Genomic DNA, 23,763 nt, shown 5'->3' on the forward strand with positions numbered 1-23,763 from the left:
CAGTTTCAGAAGCTATGCAATGTGTGATAAGCAATTGCTAGGAAAAAAAAAACCTATTCGTTTTCTTCAAATATGTAATTTGACCAAAATGTAAAAAAAATTACATTTATTACTTGCTTGGTTTAATTTTTTTCCAGTGGATATTATTTTGTTTTTCAATTTTCTTTCATGTCCAAGGGAATTTATAACAATAAGGTCCAATTATGGGCCGGTATAAACATGTATAAATAAAGAAAAATAATTATTATTATCAGAGATTCCCTGATAAAACCTTAACATCGAATGTTGTAACTTCAAAACGGTTAATAGAAAAATAATTGCCCTTCAAATCATTGCTCAGAATAAATTGACGCACCTTCTGTGAAATCAAAAAGAGCTCATGAATATCAGTTCATTACCCAAATTAGGTAACATCATCTGATCATGTAGCACTGATGATGTTACCTAGTTGGGTAATAAAATGTCTGCAAGGAAAACAACCAAGCTCAGAGAGCACCAGGGACCCCACACCTCTCCTCCTCCTCCTCCTCCTCCTGCAACCTCTTTCCCTTCTAGCACTGATGATGTTACCTAGTTTGGTAATAAAACATCTGCAAGAAAACTACCAAGCTCAGAGAGCACCAAGGATCCTTCATGTCAACTCTGAGCTACAAATATTCTCCTTTAATGCCTGTCTGATGCCTGTTCTTTCTTTCTTTCTTTCTTTCTTTCTTTCTTTCTTTCTTTCTTTCTTTCTTTCTTTCTTTCTTTCTTTCTTTCTTTTAAATTCTGTAGACACTGCGTGGCTGGAATGGGGCTGGGGAAAGGTCAGAATCATGAAGTACCGGTCAGTGGTGAATTAGACGATAGCTCTCTTTCTCCGGAAGCCTGCTATGACTGTAAAATCAACGGCTATCCGAAAAGGGGAAGGAAACGGCGAGGCCTAAATGAAACCAATGTCCTTGATACAGAGGTAAGTTGCACTTTTATCCTTCTCACCCGATGTAACATTTGCCTAGTTTCCATTTTGAGCAAGGTTTCCTTCACTTAAAAAAAACAAAACAAACTATAGTTTTTTTTAAACTATAGTACAGTCCTGCGGGAGTGGGGCGATCTATAAATTTTAATAAATAAATAAATATAGTAAAGTCACTATAAGCTGCCTTTAATGTTTTAAATTCACGATGCTCATCGTACCGAATCAAAACTTTAATGCAGTCAAGAAAAGACTATATCTGATTTTTCTTTCTACTTGCAAATCGCTTCTAGATTTTGTGCTTGAGAAAAGGATGGAACTTTGAATTGAGGTTTTTGCTGATTGGATTAAGTTTGTTGCTATAGAAATGGCTAGGAATGACTAAGTATGTAACAGTAAAAAGATGAGGCTATCTTTTTTGCTATGCTGAAAAAAGTTGAAAGTCAATGCTTTTTATTTCTTTTTCCCTTTGTTCTACATCTCTCCTCCCCCTTTCTTTCTCCTTCCCATTTCCCTGTTATCTTTATTTTCATTTATATTGTGCATTACTCAAATCTGAATATAAAAATTACACACAGAAACACATACACACAGAGAGAGAGACTTCATTGGGGTCATAGACCAGCATGAAAATGCTAATATTTATTTCACATGTGAATTCACCATAGGAGGTCTGATCCGTTCTGGGTAAGAGAAAAATCAGAAGTAACACTGCAATAAATCTCTCTCTTTGGTAATTGAAATTGCACATGAGAATTCTCACAGGAAAGTAAAGAACTTGGCTTTTAGATTTTAAAAAAAAACTTGCATAGCAGATAAAGAAAATAATAATACAAATCAGTTTCTACAGAGTCTAAGAATCCAGCTGTATACAGAAAGGAAGGAAGGAAGGAAGGAAGGAAGGAAGGAAGGAAGGAAGGAAGGAAGGAAGGAAAAGAAAGAAGGAAGGAAGGAAGGAAAGAAAGAAAGAAAGAAAGAAAGAAAGAAAGAAAGAAAGAAAGAAAGCTGATACTTTTGCTGAAAACCAGAATTTATTTTCAAACCAAAACTGCTCATAGTGAACAATGGGTTCACCAAAATAGCACAGTGTTTGCATAATCAGTGCAGCATTTGCTTAATGGCTGCCACAAAAGGTTGCAAAATCAGATTGATCGCATGATGACCAACTTTTTACAAACACTGCAACTTAAATTATTGTCATTGCCAAATTCAATTATGGCCTGATTTGAGGACTACCTCCTACAATCTGGCCTTAAGGTGAAGTCAAGATGGAGAACATTACTTTTTGTAGGATTTGGCGTTTGTTCCGTATCTGTCAGGTCTTGGACCCTCAGCTCCCCCGTGAAACAACTCTGGGGAAATTGAAAGAAGACCAGAGGTTAGATTACCAAGATTTGAAACTGGAAAAATAAAAGTGATCCACAGATTGGTTCTGATAGACAAGCATTTCTTTTCTTCTGCCTGTTGCTTTGTCCTAAAGAAATCCGCAAAAGTTTCCATAAAAAAAAAAAAAATTGGCCAGCTTCAGGGATTTGTGCAAACGTTAGTTTGTTTTAACTGCTTGGTTCTGCAAACATCTGTTAAACTGTATAATTAGACACAAGCTTCAAACTGCTCCTTCTCAGTGAGTCTTACGAATAAGTATGAAAGCCCACCTCTTAGAGGTTGGCATATTTCTCCCATAATTTGGAGGAGGGCTATGTGCTCTGGCCCACAATTGTCTCATTTATTCAGAGTACTGCGAGGAAATACCTGTTGCTCCATTTAAACATGGCTTGTTTGGAAAGCAAAATTCTGGAGTAAGAGAAAGACGCCATATTTTTGAGTTAATCACATTTTGTTGCTGACCTTTTTGGAAATCCCACCAACAGCTTCAGCATGGATGGCTGCAATACTTCATGTTAGCAGATGAAAACTTGAGGAGGAAAAAAAAAAAATCTAAAACACCTTGTTCTTTTTACAGGATCTGCTGGGGACAGAAGCAGTTGTTAACCTGGCCAGCTGGGACCTTGAAAAACCAGCCACCTTATCGTTCAACATCTCCAGCCTTAACAACAAGGACCGCATCTTGAAACTCATCCCCGCTCTCACGACCCTGACAAACCACAACCGATATTTAATAGACCACGGGAACGAAAGTGGTTTCTTTAGGATAAATCAGAAAGAAGGAGTCAGCTTCCTTCATTTAGCTAAGAAGAAACCAACGCCTGGAGTATATTCCTTAGCGATTAGCAGCATCCCACTCTACAAAAAGAAGGAACTCCTTCAATTTGAAGATAAACATGACCAAGACTACCTCAGTGGTGAGCTAGGAGACAGCCTGAGAATGAAAATTGAAATCGTGCTTCATTAATTCACCAACCAGAGACCAAATCGTGAAAGCCAAAGATAGCTAGGTGAGACTTGAATGTTTTATTCCTCAATAAGGTTCTCCATATCGCAGGAACGGGCCGTCATGTATTCACTCAGACACGTGAGCGCTAGTCCAACTTGACGTAAATAAGGTACAGGAAGAAAACCGTAGCTCACAACCATCCCTTTCTCAGGCTTCTTGTAAGTGTAGCTACTTTGAGATACTGATTCTTGAATTTCGGGACTGCTGTTGGAAGCTGGTCACAGAGAAGCCAAGCCAATGTCTGATCAGCACAGGTGCCAAGAGTTGCAAAACCACAAGTACATCATTAGATTCTTCTCTTTTTCTTTCTTAAAAAAATAAAAAAAAATCTTAAGATCTGCTTCTCCAGCTACATCTTACTAGGTCAGCCATTTCTGTAATCGATTTGGTGCTAGAAACATGTTCAATCTAGATTTTATAAATGCACTGTAATATATACACAATTTAGAAGCCAAAGAAATTGCAATTACTCAGTCTTAACTACATCAATCAACCCCAATTTAGCTCAGTAGTTTATCTCAGTTATATCTATAATACAGTACATGTAAATTAAGTGTGTGTATACTGTAACCATGCTATTCTTATCCATGAAGCATTTGTAAACTAGATTAATAATACCCTTCATGCAAGGGTTTATAATGGTGCTTATAAGACCAACTACTTAACTGTATACACAAACCTGGTGATGAAATTTCTGTGACAATCAAAATGCACTGAGGTCAGCGAGGACCACTCACAACTTTTCTGGAGTCACATGACACAGTGCCATCCAGTTATGCCATGACATAATGTAACACATGTTCAATAATACCTACCATGACTCCTAACTACAAGGGTTCAATGTCAAAAGTCACAATAAAACCATTCTTTTAGTTCATTCCGTGGATTCATATTCTTGCTAAACTTGCACCAGTCCATGCAAATTATTTTTATACAGGTATGTTCAGAAAAAAATATATATACTGGGAGAAGACTGGGACATTATGATCTATAGCTTATCTTTGACCGCCATGCATTTCTCTGTAGTCACAATCTCCTCCTTTTTACAAATCTTGAATAGTCACTTTTATACTTACATTGAAAATAATTATTAATAAAAGAGCTACAAAACCCACACGGACAATTCATAGTTTTTAGTTTGATTGTGGGGTAAGATTGATTGAGAAAGAAAAGAACGTGGAGATTCAATCTTGTAGATACATCTGCATCCATGCGTACATGGACTTTCTTGTATAGATGGAGAAGATGGAAACCCTTGGAACTAAAATACCAATTCAGCAAATTAGAATTAATTCCTAATTAAAATTAATTATAAAATTATAGGAGGCATTCTCAGTGTAAGCCACAACCCAACCTTTTCAAAGTCTTTGTTAATGTTTTTGTCCAAATCAACACCTTAAGAACTATCATCATAACATTCCAATGTATGTTCTAATTATTCCAAAACATAATAGGGTAAGTCCAACCACTTAAAATGTCGGCTGTTGTATTTCTCTTGTTCATGAAATTAGCTAATTATATCATGCTTTCCTGGAACTGGTGGTGGTGGTGGCGGTTTTTGCTTCTCCATCATCTGAAGAATCATCATGTTGATGCAGTATGCAGTTCGTTCCTTCTGATCTAATTGACTCGACTCATAGCAGCATACAAATATATATCCAGTTTATGTGTATGTGGTCTGACAGTGCCAAATATTTCTTGCAAAGAACACCTTCATTTAGACAACTTGCCACCTATTCTTAACAATTGATTAATAAAATGATTAGAGAACTGGAGGCTAAAACATATAAGGAACAGTTGCTGGAATTGGGTATGTCTAGTTTAATGAAGAGAAGGACGAGGGGGGACATGATAGCAGCGTTCCAATATCTCAGGGGCTGCCACAAAGAAGAGAGAGTCAAGCTACTCTCCAAAGCACCTGAAGGCAGGACAAGAAGCAATGGATGGAAGGTAATCAAAGAGAGAAGCAACCTGGAACTAAGGAGAAACTTCCTGACAGTTAGAACAATTAATCAGTAGAATAACCTGCCTCCAGAAGTGGTGAATGCTCCAACACTGGATGTTTTTAAGAAGAGACTGGACAGCCATTTGTCTGAAATGGTATAGGGTTTCCTGCCTGAGCAGGGGGTTGGACTCGATGACCTCCAAGGTCCCTTCCAACTTTATTATTATTATTATTGATCATCGCACAGTCAGCCAGATGTTCAGACTGGATTTGGCATTTTGTCTACCTATCGAGTCCTTACCCAGGACCTGGGATAGGCAGATGTGGATGTTTGATGGTATTACAGATATCGTCGCAGGATGGAAGCAGTTCCTAATAAGGCCGCCTTTTGCAATTGACTAATAGCGAATTTGTCAATGCCAATGGTGTTCAAGTGGTGCTCCAGTTGTTTTGGGATTGCACCCAAGGCGCCTATGACTATTGGTACTACCCTTGCTTGCTTTTGCCAGTCTTTCTATTTCTATTTGTAGTCTTTGTATTTTGTTATCTTCTCCAGTCTTTCTCTTCTATTCTGCTGTCTCCAGGCACTGCCACATCCACTATCCAGACTTTTTTGTCTTTCTTATCGACAATTGTTAAGTCTGGGGTATTATTATGGATCATCGCACAGTCAGCCAGATGTTCAAACTGGATTTGGCATTTTGTCTACCTATTGAGTCCTTACCCAGGACCTGGGATAGGCAGATGTGGATGTTTGATGATGATGTTGATGATGATGATGATGATGATGATTATTATTATTATTATTATTATTACCTTGAAAATTAGCTGATCTGCATTAAGTTGGCTTAAAGCTATATTGAGTTTATTAATGACATGGACTCAGAAATTGGAAGATGACTGTTTCCTTCTAAATAACGAAGTACAACTATTATTGAATAGATTTATTTACATATTTCAGTCGATATCCGGTAATTAAAAAAAGATTGATCTGCACAAAGGATAAGAGTACATTTATTCCTATCTCATGTGGCTAGCTTCGGTCTTTTATATTGCAAATATTATAACCCTGAAATTATTATTATTTTTTTTTCCTTTGGAGTGGATTTTTTTTTCTAAATTTGTCTGGTATCTTTTGAAACAAAATGCAGCTGTTCTTAACAGGAAGATCTGAATGGAGCAGCAATGAAAACAGGTGAATTTTGGCAAGCTCCTCAAAGAAATGGGAAAAACTATGGTCCAGTGTCATAACATTTACATTGGAAGGCTGCTCATGATTATTTTATGGTATGACAAATGTAAAACGATCTGTATAATATTAATGAATTCCCAGATGTGTGGCGTTAGAAATCTCCAAGAATCATATGCAGACATTCAGATTTATAAATGTGGAAATTCCTTGCATGCTTTTCTCTTTCAGCCCCTATTCCATCTTGAACAAAAAGGTCTGAATGGAAGAGTGCTAATTGTGTTTGATTCCATGGGGTCACGTCTAACCTGGTTAGCATTTTCTAGAGATGCTTTTGGGGAGGGATCCTGGTCAGTGTAGAAAAATTCAGGGTGTGTATGTGTGAGAGAAAACTAGAATATGCCCTTTCATTATAACAGAAATTTCCAGTTCCAAGGCCAAAAAATTTATTTTAGCTTTTTAGCTTGCTGCAAGCCAGCCTGAAAAGTTCTAGAAAAATATTATATAAATCACAAATTGGCTTTAATGCATGCAATCTCTGCATGACTCATTCTAACTTGGGAGAGAAAGAAACTGGGATATGATAAAATTAATACTCTGTTTCAGGGCTTATGTTACTCAGACATAAGCATAGCTGAATGCAATAGGACTTTCTTCCAGTGAACATGAATAAGTGTTTAGCTTCGGTTATTTAACTGGACTAGAATGCTGAATGGAGATGATAAACACCTTGAAAAATGTCATTTGAAATGCATTGCCTGTTAAAATCCTTCCTAAAGGTGTCCCATCCACACTCTTCCTGTACTGTGCGCTGTTTGAAATACTGCAGTTGATTGTGTTGGTATAATCTAGGATTAAATCAGCTTTAAACTAAAATTAGTTTGCTGTGAGCTATGCAATATGACAGGAGAAGTATTTTGGTCTCTGGTAAAATGGATATACAAGATGAGAAGACCCTTGTGTTCTGGAAAAAAAATGTGTTTAAGTTCAGCTAATTCATATAAATGGAGAAGCAGTATTTTCCATCAAAACACCAATCGGTATAGTAGCTTTATTAATTAGTCAGTTGACTATATCAAGAAACAATGGGTGTCAACCTCCATAAAACAGATTTTCATCTTAATAGTGGTGGTTCTTGGTTCATATGACATATGCTTCCCCCCCCTTCATTTGTCTCTCTGTGTGTATTATACTTTGGAGAAAGTTGCAGAACAGCATGCCATATTCACTGTCCCTAATTTCTGTTTTCTAGGATTCTACCATGTGGTATCATCAGGGCTTTTTTTCTCATGGAACGCCTAGAACGGAGTTCTGGCACCTTTTTTGGATGGAACCTTATAGGGTAGGCAAGGCGGGTTGTATGACGTGTGTGAGTTCTGGCACCTTTTTTTTTTTAAAAAAAAAAAAAGCACTGGGTATCATTTATTCAATACCAAAGACTATTGAACCGGGCCCAAGTCAAATAGGAAATCCAACAGATGGCAGGCTTTTGTGATTTGTCATACTAAGCCTGGCTGGTTGCAAATTCTGGGCAACAGGCATATTTATTACATAGATTCTCCTTGGGCAGTGATGTAATCGTGGCCCTACAGCGGTGTCTTCCTTGTATATTAGCAATAGCACTTACATTTATATACCGCTTCATAGTGCTTTACAGCCCTCTTTGAGCAGTTTACAGAGTCATCATATGGCCCTCAACAACCTGGAAGGCTGAGTCAACTTGAGCTGGTCAGGATCAAACTCCTGGCAGTGGGCAGAGTTAGCCTGCAATACTGCATTCTAACCACTCTGCCACTATGGTGCCTAAGCCTTCTTCCTTGTATATTCCTGGGGCAAAGAAACTTTAATAAAGTTCAGTGATTAGTTATATGCTGTACCAACATAGCCACCATTAGCAGCAGTTGGTCATTTCTTGTTCTTCAGAGGAAGGATTATGTTTCGTTGTTAGATGGTGGGATGGTAATTCTAATCCTCTCTTGTTGGAATGCTGTGAATGAGCTGACTAGCATTCCCACAAGCATGGGAATAGTGCTTCCATAGGATCAGTTAACCACAGGGAATGGGGATATCACTTTCTCTGTTTCTTTAAGAAATATACAAACTGGCCAGATTTCTTGTAACCCAACCTTTGATAAGAATCTTGGCTTTGTTTGATGTGATAAGGAGTTCCCTTGTCATTATATATATCCATGTTATCAAACATATATAGGTTTTTAACTGTAAATTAATGCAGTTTGAATGAATGACCCAGACAAATAATTCATTCCCACTGTAAACTTTTGCTTAGCAAGTTTCTTATTCCTGTTAAATTGAGACCATATGTTCTTCAGCAAACAATAACTCTAGATATTACTCATTTGTAAACTTTGTAATGAAAAAGATGGGAAGAAGGGTTTTTTTTTTTCATTTTTGGTACATTAACAGCTCTAAATTATTAGGGTGGGAAGCAAATGTCAATGGAACATAAAAGTTCTTGGTGCGATGCTCCCATTTGCTCATGCTTTCAAATCCACTGTGGCTTATTAGTTCATGGGAAGGATGACAAGATGGGGTAGAGGAAAAATGAGAATAAATCCAGGATCAACAGTGAGCTTCTATGGTAACAGAAAATTGGATTAGGTGGGTGAGAAGAGGCAATATCACGTGAGAAATTTATTTAGAGGGTATAAATGTGTGTATATGGTGGGGGGAGGCTAGCAAATTCTAACAGAGAAATGATTGCTGTAAAGAATGAGTGTCCTGACTTGGCTTCTCAGAGCTAATGCTGCAATTCTTCATTTAAAAATCATGGGAGAGAAAGCATATCCACCTCAATTTATTTCAAGGGAGTTCACACACTGCATCCTTTGGGACAAGAAGCTTCAAGCCAATTCTCCAGGAGGAGGTGCTTGGAAAAAGATACCAGGGTTGAAAGTGAGGTGTTTACTTCCTTAATTTCACAAGGAGACTCATTCAGATGTAGCTTTGTGCCCACAGGAGAGGAGCAAGTGGAAGCATGGAACACAAAAGGCCAGGAAATAAGTTGGTTCTTCAAAATCATAACTTTGTTATGGGTCTGTAGAATGTGAAGAAGTCCGTTTTAAGGATTAGTGTCAGGTACTGGCGTCAGGTGTAACCATGAACTCTCTGGTTCATATTTTATTCTTCAACAACTTAAGTGTGGCTTTTAGACATACAGGTCTCCTCTCAGACCTTATCAAATGGTTGTGGTTCACTGGTTAATGTGTGGGTTTAGGATTATACTTGAGGAAGCCACCTTAGTCTTGAAAGTCCACCTGGAGTCTCTAGGGCAGTGATGGCGAACCTTTTAGAGACCGAGTGCCCAAACTGCAACCCAAAACCCACTTATGCATCGTCGGGTGCCGGGTGGGCGTGGCCCATTGGGTGGGTGTGGCCCATTGGGTAGGCGTGGCCCTTTGGGTGGACATGGCTTCGGTGGTAATGGCAGACTGGGTGGGACTAAAAAGTTCAATCAATCAATTCCAACTTTGCAAGATTTTTTTTCCCTGCAAGAAGTTGAAATTGATTGATTGACTGAACCCTTTTTTTTTTTTTTTTTTGCACAGTGGCAAAGGCCTAAAGCGAAAAGGTTTTATAAAACCCAGCTGAAGGCCTAGGACTGGGGCGACAGCGTGCGTGCCCACAGAGAGGGCTCTGAGTGCTGCCTCTGGCACCCGTGCCATAGGTTCGCCACTATTGCTCTAGGGCCATTGTACCACTTCAGTCCAACCAACCCCCAGTCTGTTGTGGTGAGGATAAAAATGTTTGGGAGCCCCATGTAAGCCCCATGTGCAGAGCTTCTGGAGGAAAAGGGAAATGTAAAACTCAAGAGATAAAAAACAATGACTTGCAATATAAGCTTTAAGTTCAGAACAATGGGATATTGTACCGGTGCTTTGAATGCTAATATAAAATGAACAGATGTAAGAATGAATTAATAAATAACAGTAGGGCTATCATAAACAATCTTTTCTATTTTCTCCTTGGCCTGCAGTGAACAAATGATTAGCATTCCTTTGCTAGTCTAAGATGTATGCTGCACTATAATTTTAAGAGAAGAATTTATAAAAGCTATGGTTAAACTGCTGGTCTCCAGCTGGTGGGTCGAGCCTAATTATAGAGCTTAGTAATCTGACTTTAAAAAGAGCTAGCCCCCAAAAACCATGCAAATATTATTAAAAATATTAAGATGTGGGGTCTCCCAATAATAATGTCTGAAACCGATTAAAAATGGTTTCTAGTTTCAAAAAAGTTGAAGATTATCAATTTTATTTTAACTCTTTATCTCTTCCTAGCAAATTCTCATCATTTTCAGCTGCTTTGGCCAAAAAGGGACACCAACATTTTACTGGGCAAACATTTAAACCATGACCATTTTCAACAAAGGTCATTGAAAAAACAACAACACAGCAGTGACCTTAAATTCTTGTGAGATTTGGATAAGGATTTCATTGGCATTAGATTTATTAATTGTGCACAATTTCGCTCCCCTGGTCCTCGTAAAGTTAGAGCGGAACAAATGAGAAGGATCAGGCTTTGTCAAGTCCAGATGTTGAAATGCTGGCTGAATTTCTTTAAAAAATGCCTTATGTAATAGGAAGAACAATAATGACTTGCTAATAAATCAATAACTGAAATAAGAACAGGGGACTTGTCTAATATGGGTAAGCAGACCAAAACAGTGCACACTGAGAAAAGAATGAGGTATTTTGGCAGCCTTGTTAAGACGTTCTTTATGCTGGGAAAAAAAACCCACCATAATTTGGCAATCTGGCTGAGAAACACCTTCCCACTGACGGGAAGATGTAACTGTGACTTTTTTTCCTTTCTTTTTGACGTTATTTTGACCCTTGTTAATGCAGCCTAGCACTGCGTTGGCCTTTTTGGCAGCTGCAGCACACGGCTGGCTTATATTTAGGTGATTGTCCACTAGGACTCCGAGGTCCCTCTCACAGTTACTACTATTGAACAAGGTACCCCCTATACCAGTGTTTCCCAAACTTGACAATTTTAAGGCATGAGGACTTCAACTCCCAGAATTCCACAGCCAGCGTTGCTGGCTGTGGAATTCTGGGAGTTGAAGTCCACATGCCTTAAAATTGTCAAGTTTGGGAAACACTGCCCTATACTATACCTGTGCATTTGTCTTTCAAGGTCATTCCCAAATGCCATTACACGCACAGATTCCTCACTGTGGTGTTTCAGCCTTGTGTTCTTGCTCTAAGCGCCTTCGTGCTTCCCGATTGACAAGCCTTTTGTGTATTAATAATAAATATCTCTGGATATGAACGTGGTGAAAGATAGACAGGGAAGCCTTAAATATAGACTCCGTCACTGTACAGCAGCATCTCTGAATTAAGAGAGGACGGTAATAATCATGTTGGGTAGATAATCAGGGCACTATAATACAATATATTTAGAGAACAGCAGGTTAAGGAAGGCTGATTAATGCCCCCCCCTTTTTTTTGAAGGGGTCAGATGAGGAGATGTTAACATTAAAATTTTACATTTTTCAGAAGCCATTCCACTTTTGGGTATAGGAGAAATTTTCGAAGCTATGATCTCTGCAGGTGGTCAAATGAGGTCTAAAGACATCTGGTTGGCTCTCTTTAGTTGGAAAAGAAATAGACTGGTTTTCGTCCAATTATGACATCTTGCAGTAATTTTGTCCTGGACAATTGGAGTTAATCTCAATTATTACCTTTTTTTTTTTTTTTTGCTGTTTTTGTTGCTGTGCTGTGCTGTCCAGATTCTAAAGCATAAGATGTTCACATTAAAGTAAAAAGTGATTTCATTTTGGAAATGGTTTCAATGACATATAGATTTATTTTATTGTCTTTATCACAATTAGTAATCAAAGTAAACATTTGCTGGACACCACCGTTGAGTGGGTTACCTGGCTGTCACTTAGCTCTTCTTCCAAAACATGGATAATTAACTTGTTAAGGCATCCAAACAGGCTCCTGATGAATTAACATTCAAAATTTCTGACAGGCGCTGGAAAAGAGTACACAAAAGGAACTACACGGAGAGGTGTTCTTTGCTATGGATATATAGCACCATCCCAAATAGAGAGAATTTTAGAGCACATTCTCCAAAAACATTTGAAAGAACAAGCAAAGGTTTTTTCCCCTTCTCTCTTGAACTCCCATTATTGGGATAATTTGTGACCAAAATGTGGCACCTACCGATTTTGGAAACTTGAAGAGTCTGTAACAAGGACATCTCTTATTTATTAAATGTGCATCGCATTCACACAAGTGGGAAGCAGTGAAGCAAAAATCCAAGGCCCCAGCTGTACCCAAGGTGAAAATTCCAAAGCTGCCCCCCCCCCAAAAGATGTTTTAAACTCCCACTGAATGAAAGGAAAGGAAACTAGCAGCTCAGTTTATACTGAAGATTATTTAATGATCTTGAAGCCGAAGCACAATGGCAGAAACTAATTATCTTTCTGAATGTTTTCTGGGTCCCAGGCAAGACAGAAATAGAGCAATAGTAATAAGGGGCCACACAATTCTGCTGTTTTGAGGGCGTGCCGCACACTAAAATGCAAAGCACTGAACATACTTGCAAGAATCAAGTTGAGCTGAAAAAAAGATGAAAGCTGATGGACCCAGAAGTAAAAAAAAAAAAAAAAAGAAGAATGTTTCTCTTAGCTATATTTTTCCATTCTTCTTGAAAAACCAAGCCGGGGAAAGGTTTTTGTGTTTGGAAGCCAGGAACAATTGTGCAAACCGCCCAGTCTTCCAAAAACTTTTCAGTTGTAGATTCTGTTTCTCTCCATGCCCTGACATCTTTTTGCCAAGTTTCTCTCAGCCATTGCTCTGTTGCTTTCCACCAACAGAATCTCACGGGAAGGCCTATTGATGATTAGTTACAGACCTAGACATTTTTTGGGGAAAAGGGAAAAAAAATTAGGAAAAGGCTATTTTCAAGTGCCATCTAGTGGCTTATTTGCTAGAGTGGAAATGATGGTTATCCTTCACCCCTCAAATTATTAACTATCTATCTTTGGTTCTATGTATTTGACAGGGAACAAAACGTCATACAGGGTTATTGGGCAATGTAAGACATAGCCTGTGCTTGTCTGATCAACTTTTATGGCTTTACGGCAGCGAGCTTCTTGATCTTGTGATTTTTAATATGCTTAAACATTTGTATAAATATTTGCAGAGAGAAGAAACACTTATGCAAGAATTTCAGTGGCTGAAAACCAGGGCTCCAGTGCGTTTAAATTTTGTTTATAACAAAGCAGAATTAGATAAGGCTTGCTTAAGCTGTTATCTCATTGATATAGCAGTTTTCTAGTTTCGATAAGCTCTTTATTATGGTCTTGCCAAACCAGGTTTGCAAATTGAAGTAGGATCTCTAGTACTGTACTTGAATGTCGTGTGGACTCCGTTCAACTCAGTGAACCAGACTTTTTCAGGCCAAAGGAAAATGGTAGAATAGACAATTTAATCTCAATCTATAGATGGTGTTTCATTACCATCTTATGCTCATTGTAAGAGAAAGATGGAAATAAATCCTGTTCTTTTCTTTTCTTACACGATTAATCCGATGAAGCTCAGACATTGCTTTGCAAAATGGCACCCAGTCAGAATTTATCTGCTCTTGCAATTACCCATCTAGCTATACACGCAAAGGGAGAAGAGCCAGTCTGATTGCAGAGGCTGACTCACTGGCTGACTTTTATTAGTATACAGATTGTTATGGGCAAATAACTACCAGAAGAGCTTGGTGCTCAGCGGTTGCGGCAAATATATACATGAGTAACAAGATAACCTTTATTGTCATTTTTTTTTTACTGTGCGCACAATGGCACACATCAAAAAATGAAATATAACTGCCCACTCTCAAAGTGAAACACATAACAAGCATAATTCTGTGTTCGTGTTGATTAAACTAACATTCCTGGTTAGAATATGGAATTGTGAATTGGATTGCTTTTGAAAGTTGAGCTGGAACTGAACAGAGCTGGAAGGTTGTTGACAATGACTTTTTTGACCTGCGAGTACAGGGTAGCTCCTGCTTCTCAATAGTAATTGGGACGGGGAACTCTGCCGCTATGTGGTTGTAACATGTAAAGCCACATGGCTTGGTTGACTTATCATACAGTATGTCAGTTCCAGTTGGGTTGATAAGTGAATCACGGTCATTAATCACGCTCGAATTGCTGCTAGCTTCCCCACCAACTTTGCTTATCTGAAGCTGGCAGCGAAGGTCGCAAATACTAATTGTATGACTGCGGGACACGGAAATGTTATTGCAAAATTGTTGCAAAAGAAGGAGCTGTTGTAAGCCCTCCTTGTTCTATACAGTCTTAACTTCAAACAGTAGTGGAATGTGGATGTTAGGTGAGGGCTCTCTATAAATGGGGCAGGTTTTAAGTAGTCTCTGAACGTTAGTTATTTTTGACAGATTCCTCTCACAACAGCACCAAGTAAACACAACCTGTATCTATAAGATCTATATTCTTTCACTTGCAGTAATGTTTTTAAATTCACCTCTCCCTTATAAGAAAACAAATCCTGCAATTTTCTAACAAAAGTTTATTTACATTTTAAAAGGTGTACAAAAATATATAAAAGTTGTCTTCATTTCTGCCCAGTTGATCCAAAACCGCCTGAGCCACGATCTGTTTCATCCAAAACCTGGAAAATAGAATTCATTTAATTGAATAACAGAAGAAAAAAGTGCATACATTAAATCCCAATCCCTTATTGCCAACAGTCAATAAGTGACGCAGTCATAAAATATAACATTGCGTGACTCTGCCAGACTTGTAGCATGATGTGACTCTGACTTGCTACCCACTTCCCCACTGACTTTGCGTGTTGGAAGCTGGTTATGACGGTCACAAATAATGACTGTGGGACTCTGCACCTGGCATAAATATGTGCCAGTTGCCAAATCACAATTACATGACTTTGGGGACACTGCAAGGGCTGCAGGTTCAGCCAAGGATATCATAAATCTCCTTTCTTATGGTTGTTGCAAGTTCAAATGTTCACTGAATGAAAGTCTACCTCTATACGCACAAACATTTCTAAACATTTCAGTATATGATAGACATGGTTTCTTATAATCATCTATCATTAATCTATTTTCATAAGTAATTTGTTATATTGCTACAAACTCAAATCGGCAGACCACTGACAAAAAAATATTATGAGATTTTGAAGTAAACATGAACCAAATAGATTTTGCCCTTATTCCTTCCTTAAATAAATCCTTTAAATTCCTATATTTCATTAACAATAAGATAACTGGGTTACCTTAACTTCTTCAAGAACTGGATAGTAGATGCGCTCACAGATTAGTTGAGCAATCCTGTCACCCTTTTTAACTAAAAAATAAAAATAAATTAAAAACTGATGTTGTTTAAAAGAAAATCATTCCCCAAGGGTGAATGGGACTATCTGTTATTATTTTTGTTATTATAGCTAGTGCTGTTATAGTATTTACTTTCATTTAATAAATGTTTGGAGGTCAAAGAACAATCTGAAACTTTATAAAGGGGTTGATGAGCTGAAAAGTTTGGGGCTATATTTACAAGGCAGTATACATGTTTCCATCAAGGGAGAATTGTCCTGAAGCTCCCTCAGTTGCTCTGCCAAAACTGATCAGCACTCATGCTTTTTTTTAATCTCCCTCTTAACAACTTTTACATGTAAGCTCTAATTTAAAAGCAGGAAATTTAAGGAAAGTATCAGCTTAACATTTAAATCTCCAACTTTAATGTTTTTACCTTTAAATGGTTCCTTTCCAAAGTTAAACAATACAACACCAACATTTCCCCTGTAGTCTTCATCAATTACGCCAGCTGTTTAAACAAAAAAATGCAACAATATAGACGTTTCACTATATTTGATCCAGAACATAGAACATTTGGTTGGGGAAATGGAAAGTTTGATTAATACACACACAGAGAGAGAAAAGCCACTACCACCAGATCAACCAGGTTGGCTATGCTGGCAAGCCTCAAAACCAGATTATGACCCATTGTTCAAAAGATTATTTCATCATTTGCATAGGAATTTGTTAAGCGAAGACTACCTGCATTTGATATCTGTAATAGATAAGGATATATATTGCAAAGGATATATATATATATAAAATAAAAATAAATTTTCTGAAGTTTTTGCAGGTGTTTGTATGTAGGTCTTTGGTTATTCGGGTTTTCTCCCACGTCAAATTGGAAGTGTCTTGGCGACGTTTGGACGAAGTCCCATTCGTCATCTTCAGGCTGGTGTTTTCGGCTCCGTGCTTCTTTGACGCGGGAGAAAACCCGAATAACCAAAGACCTACACACACACACACATATAGTGCTTTAAATTCACTCTAGCAATGGGCTTCTATGATATATCTAAAAGTATTAATCCAGTAGCAGAGTTTACTCTCTAGTTGTATCTAATTTTAATTAAAATCAACGAGTCGTGGGTGGCTCGCATGACTTAAAATCTACATTTAGTAGAACCTTAGTCTTGTTAGCTCAGGAGCTCTGTAACAAATGAATCAATGTGAAGATTCCTTAAAAAGTTTGAAAACATTTGTTTCCAAACATTACTTAACTGAAATAAATATATACAGTGGATAAATGTATCTAGCCAACTGCTAACATAGTTCTGCGGAGCTTAGTTCACGGTCATTTGTTTTAACAGATGTGCTTTAATTAACTTGATCATGAATTACAGAATGTGCAAAGAACATATGTTCCATCATTTAGCTTCACTAAAATTATAGGCTTATTTATATAATAAAGAAAACTCACATTTCATGTTTCAATACTTCTGTTCCCAGAACAGAGTACAGTACTTCCATCTTATTAAATATGCAAATTAATATAAGCAAACCATATTTTAGAAACCTGCCAATTTATTTCACTAAGAATTTTTTCTTCTAAATTAAGGATGAAATATGAATATTATGCTGTAACATCTAAATGCATATCCTGATATAATTGCATTCAGAAACAATTACTTACCACCAACATCAATGAAATGATTTACAGCTAATCCCGATCGAGGAGCTTAAATCAAAGAAAGAAAAAGTGTTTAATTAGGACTTAGGGCTCAGTTTCTAATTTTCATAAATAACGCAAACAACCTATAAGATTACAATTTTTCTGTGTAACTTACCGACTCGGCCGTAGCAACCAATAGGAAGGGCAACCTGAATATCTGTTTTCACAATAGCTTTCCCTAAAGCAGGGACCTCACAGTCATATGCACTATGAAAGCAAACATTTCAAAAAAAAATGATTAGCTGGAAAAAGGAAAAATTACTAAGTTCAAATTGCATGCAGATATCATTTCTTTTTATACACAGGTAGTCCTTGACAATGGAGCCCAAAACTTAGGCTAAGCAAGACGTTTGTTAAGTGAGCTTTGCCCCATTTTATGACTTTTCCTGCCACAGTTGTTAAGTGAATCACTATAGTTAAGTTAGTCACATGTTTGTTAAGTGAATCTGGCTTCCCCATTGACTTTGCTTGCCAGAAGGTCAGAAAAGATGACATGATCACGGGACAAGGAGAGTCAATGGAGATAAAATAGCAAACTGTGGTCACATGTCTCACTCAATGACCACACAGTGCTTCGCAACAGAGTTGCTGGCCCTGGTCCCAACTGAGGTTGTTAAGCGAGGACTATCTATATACTATCCGCATACTTGGCTTCAAATGAATGAATGATTGTTTTATGGCACCAGTATAAGTCTTATTTGCTTGGTAGAGAACTAGAAGAAAAGCGTGTTTTACGGGTTAGCACAGTAAATACTCTGAAATTTTGAGACAGATGGCTCAACAATATTGATTATTCAAATTCATACCCATTTCTCAAACAGCCTGCCATTAAGAAAAAAAAAATGCAGCAATTACGAATTGTTTGATTAAAGACAGGCTTCAAGCCAGAGCAAAACAGATTGAACCATAAATTTAAGGCAGATTTGAAAAATGATAATAATAATAATAGTAGTAAAGTTGGAAGGGACCTTGGAGGTCATCTAGTCCAACCCCCTGCTCAGGCAGGAAACCCTAGACCATTTCGGACAAGTGGCTGTCCAGTCTCTTCTTAAAAACTTCCAGTCTTGGAGCATTTACCGCTTCTGGAGGCAGGTTGTTCCACTGGTTAATTGTTCTAACTGTCAGGAAGTTTCAGATTACTGTAACACATTTGTTACTGTTTCAGATTACTGGGGGAGGGAGGTATGGTGTAAGAAGCCCACCCTGTTTTTTCTCTCTCAAATGTTTGTGTTTGTGTGTGTGTGTGTTTTCTCAAAAAGCCAACTAGACTTTCTTGGCATTTCCTTTGAAAACGTTTCGCTTCTCTTCCAAGAAGCTTCTTCGGTTCCTCTGCACAAACCTCTGGCCTGAGGAGCGACAGGTTTTCAAAGCAAACATCAAGAAAGTCTTCTGGAAACAAAACAAAACAAAAACCACCATTTGGGAGAAATCTCCACAGAATCCCTGTTTTTTTTCTTACCTGTACAAATCGTAGCCCGCCGCGCGGGAAGAGCCTTTCGAAGGCGCAAAGGCATTTTCGGTCAGCTTGACGAAGCGCAGGCTCTGAGGAGACGTGTCGCCGCTGGGAATATTGTGCCTGGCGGTGGAAGAGTCTAAGGCGTTTGCTGTGGAGACCGGCATGGCGAAGGAGCGAAGAAAAGCCGCCAATTCTGAGGGGAAAAGAAGACAAGAGGCGCTCCAGAAACCCGCGCGCTTTTTTTTTTTGAAAGGGAACCGCCTGCGGCACCAACGGCCAATGGGCGCGCGAAGGACCCCTAGCCAATGGCTGTGGAACGGAGGCGGGACCCCTAGCCAATGGGCGCGGAACGGAGGCGGGATCCATAGCCAATGGGCGCGCGGCAGAGGAGGGACCCATATCTAATGAAGGCGGAGCGAAGGCGGAACCCACAGTCAATGGGCGTTGGAGCGGAGGCGGGACTCATAGCCAATGGGCGCGCGGCGGAGGCGGGACCTGCCCTGTCCATCAATATACATAGAAAAGTGAATTTTCCCCGCGCAGGACTTTCTTAAAGGGACAGAGCGGGAGGTACTCGTTAAGTCGCTGGGAAGTTCATCTCGGATTTGGGCAGTCTTTTCGGCTTCTTCCACGAGAACGGTAAAATGCCCGTTTGAATGCTCGTGGTTCGTGGGGGGGGGAGTTGGGGGTGGGCTCGGCCTTCTTCAGCAAGACCCAGGGCTTGGCTGCTCATTTCGGCCAGATAAAGAAAATGGCGGCTGCTTTTCTGGCGGGAGGCAAAAGCGAGCGAACGAGAGGTTAACTCGACTGAGCTACCGTCGTGGCCTACCGTCGTTGCTTTCTCCTTTGAGGGCGAACCCAATCCCCCCCCACGTATAGGAATGGTTTTGCCCACCGGGGCTCGGCAACGCCGAGAAGGCCCTACACCTCCTTATGGAAGAGTCCACCTTCAGCAAAGGAAGGGGGGGAATAAAAACGTGGTCCTTACTGTGCGTGAGGGAGCGCAGGGGAGCCATGGCGCCTGAAGGCCTCTTCTGGCCTCGTTCTCCTCGCTCGTTTCGCCTCAGCAGGGAACGACTGGCAGCGGGGAAAAACGTTGCTGTCTCTCCTCGGCCGGGAGGAAGCTAAGATGGCAGCCTCCTCTCCCGCCCCTCCTGCCCCCCAGGCCCTTTCACACAACGCCCCTGACCCAGGTTTAGGAAGGTGGCTTCACACGGCACGTCTAACCAGGGTTGGCTTCGGGGCGAGCGGACCTGGCTGGGTTAGGCCGCTGTAACTGGACTTCCTCCCCTTGGCTTCCCCGGGCCGGGTGACTTTGCCTTGGGGAAAGCGGAACACGGGCTCTTATTTAGGGGCTGCTCAGGTGGGATTCCCTGAATGGGGATTAATGAGCCTAATTGGCTTCAGTTCCACGAATGGAGGACTGGGAACTAACCCCCCCCCCCAGATCTGCCCAGAGACCTCAGGGATTATATGTATGTATTTATTTATTCATTTATCAGTCAAACATATAACTGCCCATCTTGGGAATTCTTGTTTATCTTTATCAGTCAAACTTATAGAGCTGCCCATCTTGGGAACGCTTGTTTATCTCTTTTATCAGTTTATATATATATATATATATATATATATATATATATATATATATATATATATATATATATATATATATATATATATATACACACTTGTTTATCAAGATTATATAGCCACCCATCACACATGTGACTGTGGGCAGCGTTCAATCAAACATTAAAAACAGTTAAATGTAAACATAATGCATGGACCACCATCTGTATACATGTTGTAACCTTGTGGGCTCCCTTTTTAAAATTTTATTTATTAAACTGTCATCTCCCCTGCAAGCCGACTCCAGGTAGATCCCTATTTCCATGGGATCCTCCAGCCTGCTGCAAAAACCATGTTTTAATAGATTTCTGGAAGGTCCGTCTCCTCCTCTTCCTTCTTTTTCTGTTCAGAGGTTGCCAGACACAAGAGTAGGAGGCCATTCCAAGTTTGGAGAAGTCTGGTTTTTTTTTTTTTAGTCAACCCCCCTAAATTAAAGAAAGCATCCATAACCAAGGCATCATTTGAATTTCCATTGTTTAAAAATGCAAACATTTCAGTTGGAGACTTCTTTTTATCTTGAACCTCTTCACCAGCCTTGGTTGCTTTTAGAACAGCGGTTCTCAACCTGTGGGTCGTGACCCCTTTGGGGGTCGAACGACCCTTTCACGGGTTGCCTAAGACCATTGGAAAACACATATTTCCAATGGTCTTAGGAATCAAGACACCGTTCCTCTATCCATCTCCAGGCGGGTCCGCCCACATGCAGATACGCCTACATACGAGTACCCGGCGTGATGACATCGCGCCAACCCCATCACATACACCTCGTACAAATACAGGTATATGTGACAGGGTTGGCGCTATAATGTACTTATGCGGACCAGTCACACGTTTAGAGAGCAGCTACTGTGTTAAAAGCAGCTACTGTGTTAAAAGCAGCTACTGTGTTGGAAACAGCAGTATTGGAGGTAAAATGACACTTTATGAATTATAATTACTGTAAAATCATGTACTGTAAAATTATCAACTACTGCAAAAATATATATCTGTACCATGGAAACTTAATCTGGATGCTGATCTGTCTTTTTATATTCAGCTATGGTTGGTGTGAATGCTGCCCGTTTGTGATAGTAACAGGTATCACAAAAACAACACAGAATGGTAAATCATAGGAAACTTTAATGAACTGTATTGACTGAACTATGCCATGTATCTTTTGTATTATTAAAGCTATTGTTATATATTATTTTTATTAGCAAACCATCCCACGACAATGGATCATGTAGAGAAGAACATTAAGAAAAGAAAATATCGTGAGGATTTTTTACAGTACGGTTTTACCTCAAAAATTACAGCAGGAATTGAGAAACCGCAATGTGTTATTTGTCGTGAAGTTCTATCAGCTGAATCTATGAAACCGAACAAACTAAAACGCCATTTTGATGCCAAGCATCCAAGCTTTGCTGGCAAGGATACCGACTATTTTAAAAGCAAAGCTGATGGACTCAAGAAAGCCAGACTTGACACTGGTGGCAAGTACCACAAACATAACGTAGCAGCCGTTGAAGCTTCATATTTGGTGGCACTCAGAATCGCCAGAGCTATGAAACCTCACACCATTGCTGAGGATTTGTTGCTAGCGGCCAAAGACATTGTTCGAGTTATGATCGGAAATGAATTTGTTCCGAAATTGAATGCAATTTCCTTATCTAACGACACTGTCCGCAGAAGAATAGATGACATGTCTGCTGATATTCTTGATCAGGTAATCCAAGAAATTAAATCTGCTCCACTTCCAATATTTAGTATCCAGCTTGATGAATCTACAGATGTTGCAAACTGTTCACAGTTACTGGCTTACGTGAGATATATTAATGATGGCGACTTTAAAGATGAGTTTCTTTTTTGCAAACCTCTTGAAACAACAACTACTGCACATGATGTATTTTACACAGTTGGTTCATTTCTGAAAGAGCATAAGATCTCTTGGGAAAAGGTTTGTGGTGTTTGCACAGATGGTGCTTCAGCTATGCTAGGATATCAATCTGGATTTCAACGTTTGGTACTGAATGAGTCACCAAAAGTCATTGGAACTCACTGTATGATTCATCGGCAAATATTAGCAACAAAGACGCTGCCACAAGAGTTACAAGAAGTAATGAAAAGCGTCATAAGTTCTGTCAATTTTGTAAAGGCGAGCAGTTTAAACAGTCCACTGTTTTCGCAACTGTGCAGTGAGTTGGATGTGCCGAACAATGCTCTGCTATTTCACACTGAAGTGAGATGGTTGTCGAGAGGAAAAGTTTTAAAACGTGTTTTTGAGCTTCGTGATGAACTCAAAATGTTTTTTAATCAGAAAGCCAGACCGCAGTTCGAAGCACTTTTCAGCGATAGAAGTGAGCTGCAGAAAATAGCTTACTTGGTTGACATCTTTGCCATCTTGAATGAGTTAAATTTATCACTGCAAGGACCAAATGCAACGTGCCTCGATTTGTCTGAAAAGATCCAATCATTCCAAATGAAACTTCAGCTTTGGCAAAAAAAATTGGATGAAAATAAAATTTACATGTTGCCTACCTTATCTGCTTTCTTTGAGGAACATGACATTGAACCAGACAAAAGGATTACGATGATCATTTCTGTGAAAGAACACTTGCACATGCTTGCAGACGAAATTTCATCGTACTTTCCAAATCTACCCGACACCCCATTTGCACTTGCCAGAAGCCCATTCACAGTCAACCTTGAAAATGTTCCTGAGATAGCACAAGAGGAGTTCATTGAACTTATTAACAGCGATGCAGCGAGAACTGATTTCTCTACAATGCCAGTTACAAAATTCTGGATCAAGTGTTTGCAGTCATATCCTGTTCTGTCTGAGATTGTGTTGCGCCTTCTTCTTCCATTTCCAACAACATATCTTTGTGAAACAGGGTTTTCCAGCTTGTTGGTTATCAAGTCTAAATACAGAAGTAGACTTGCTGTGGAAGATGATCTTCGTTGTGCTCTTGCAAAGACTGCCCCGAGAATTTCAGATCTGGTGAGAAAGAAGCAGTCTCAACCTTCGCACTGATGTTGGCTTTTTACGTATGCTGTTGCAAAATGTAGCAATGTAGTTTACTGTTGTTATATTAAGACTTATCCATGCTACACCATGCTTCAAGACAAAATTTCATTTATTTGTAATTAGAAATAAATATTTCACAATATATAATTACATATTGTTTT

General features: G+C 39.2%; 3 protein-coding genes across 3 annotated transcripts in view; 2 read left to right on the forward strand and 1 right to left on the reverse strand.

Annotated features, from left to right (window-relative positions):
• Positions 1-4,464, forward strand: part of FBN1 (fibrillin 1) — a 162,089-nt gene extending 157,625 nt beyond the window's left edge. The window contains exons 65-66 of the mRNA XM_039359016.1: positions 775-952; positions 2,919-4,464. Coding sequence (XP_039214950.1) covers positions 775-952; positions 2,919-3,308 — 568 coding nt within the window. The 3' untranslated portion in view covers positions 3,309-4,464. The remainder of the gene's footprint in view (positions 1-774; positions 953-2,918) is intronic.
• Positions 4,465-15,018: 10,554 nt separating this feature from the next.
• DUT (deoxyuridine triphosphatase) lies at positions 15,019-20,377 on the reverse strand. The gene is made up of 7 exons (XM_039359191.1): positions 19,955-20,377; positions 18,970-19,159; positions 17,626-17,717; positions 17,472-17,516; positions 16,236-16,310; positions 15,763-15,833; positions 15,019-15,138 (listed from the first exon to the last, which is right to left on the reverse strand). The coding sequence occupies exons 1-7, from the start codon at positions 19,980-19,982 to the stop codon at positions 15,082-15,084; spliced, it is 558 nt and encodes a 185-aa protein (XP_039215125.1). The 5' UTR covers positions 19,983-20,377; the 3' UTR covers positions 15,019-15,081.
• On the forward strand, positions 19,453-23,746 carry LOC120315211 (zinc finger BED domain-containing protein 5-like). The gene is made up of 2 exons (XM_039359190.1): positions 19,453-19,605; positions 21,792-23,746. Exon 2 carries the CDS (start codon positions 21,809-21,811, stop codon positions 23,606-23,608), a length of 1,800 nt encoding a protein of 599 aa, XP_039215124.1. The 5' UTR covers positions 19,453-19,605; positions 21,792-21,808; the 3' UTR covers positions 23,609-23,746.
• The last annotated feature ends 17 nt before the right edge of the window (positions 23,747-23,763 follow it).

This window comes from Crotalus tigris, unplaced genomic scaffold, assembly GCF_016545835.1.
Source record: "Crotalus tigris isolate CLP2741 ecotype Arizona unplaced genomic scaffold, ASM1654583v1 scf7180000019068.10715455, whole genome shotgun sequence".
Classification (NCBI taxonomy): Eukaryota; Metazoa; Chordata; class Lepidosauria; order Squamata; family Viperidae; genus Crotalus; species Crotalus tigris.

Excerpts from the sequence above, each read along its gene's own strand:
- LOC120315211 (XM_039359190.1), top strand. The coding sequence starts at position 21,809 with ATGGATCATGTAGAGAAGAACATTAAGAAAAGAAAATATCGTGAGGAT.
- DUT (XM_039359191.1), bottom strand. The coding sequence starts at position 19,982 with ATGGCTCCCCTGCGCTCCCTCACGCACA. Across the intron at positions 19,160-19,954 it reads CCTGCGCTCCCTCACGCACA|AATTGGCGGCTTTTCTTCGC; the intron begins GTAAGGACCACG and ends TTTTCCCCTCAG. Across the intron at positions 17,517-17,625 it reads TGGTTGCTACGGCCGAGTCG|CTCCTCGATCGGGATTAGCT; the intron begins GTAAGTTACACA and ends CTTTGATTTAAG.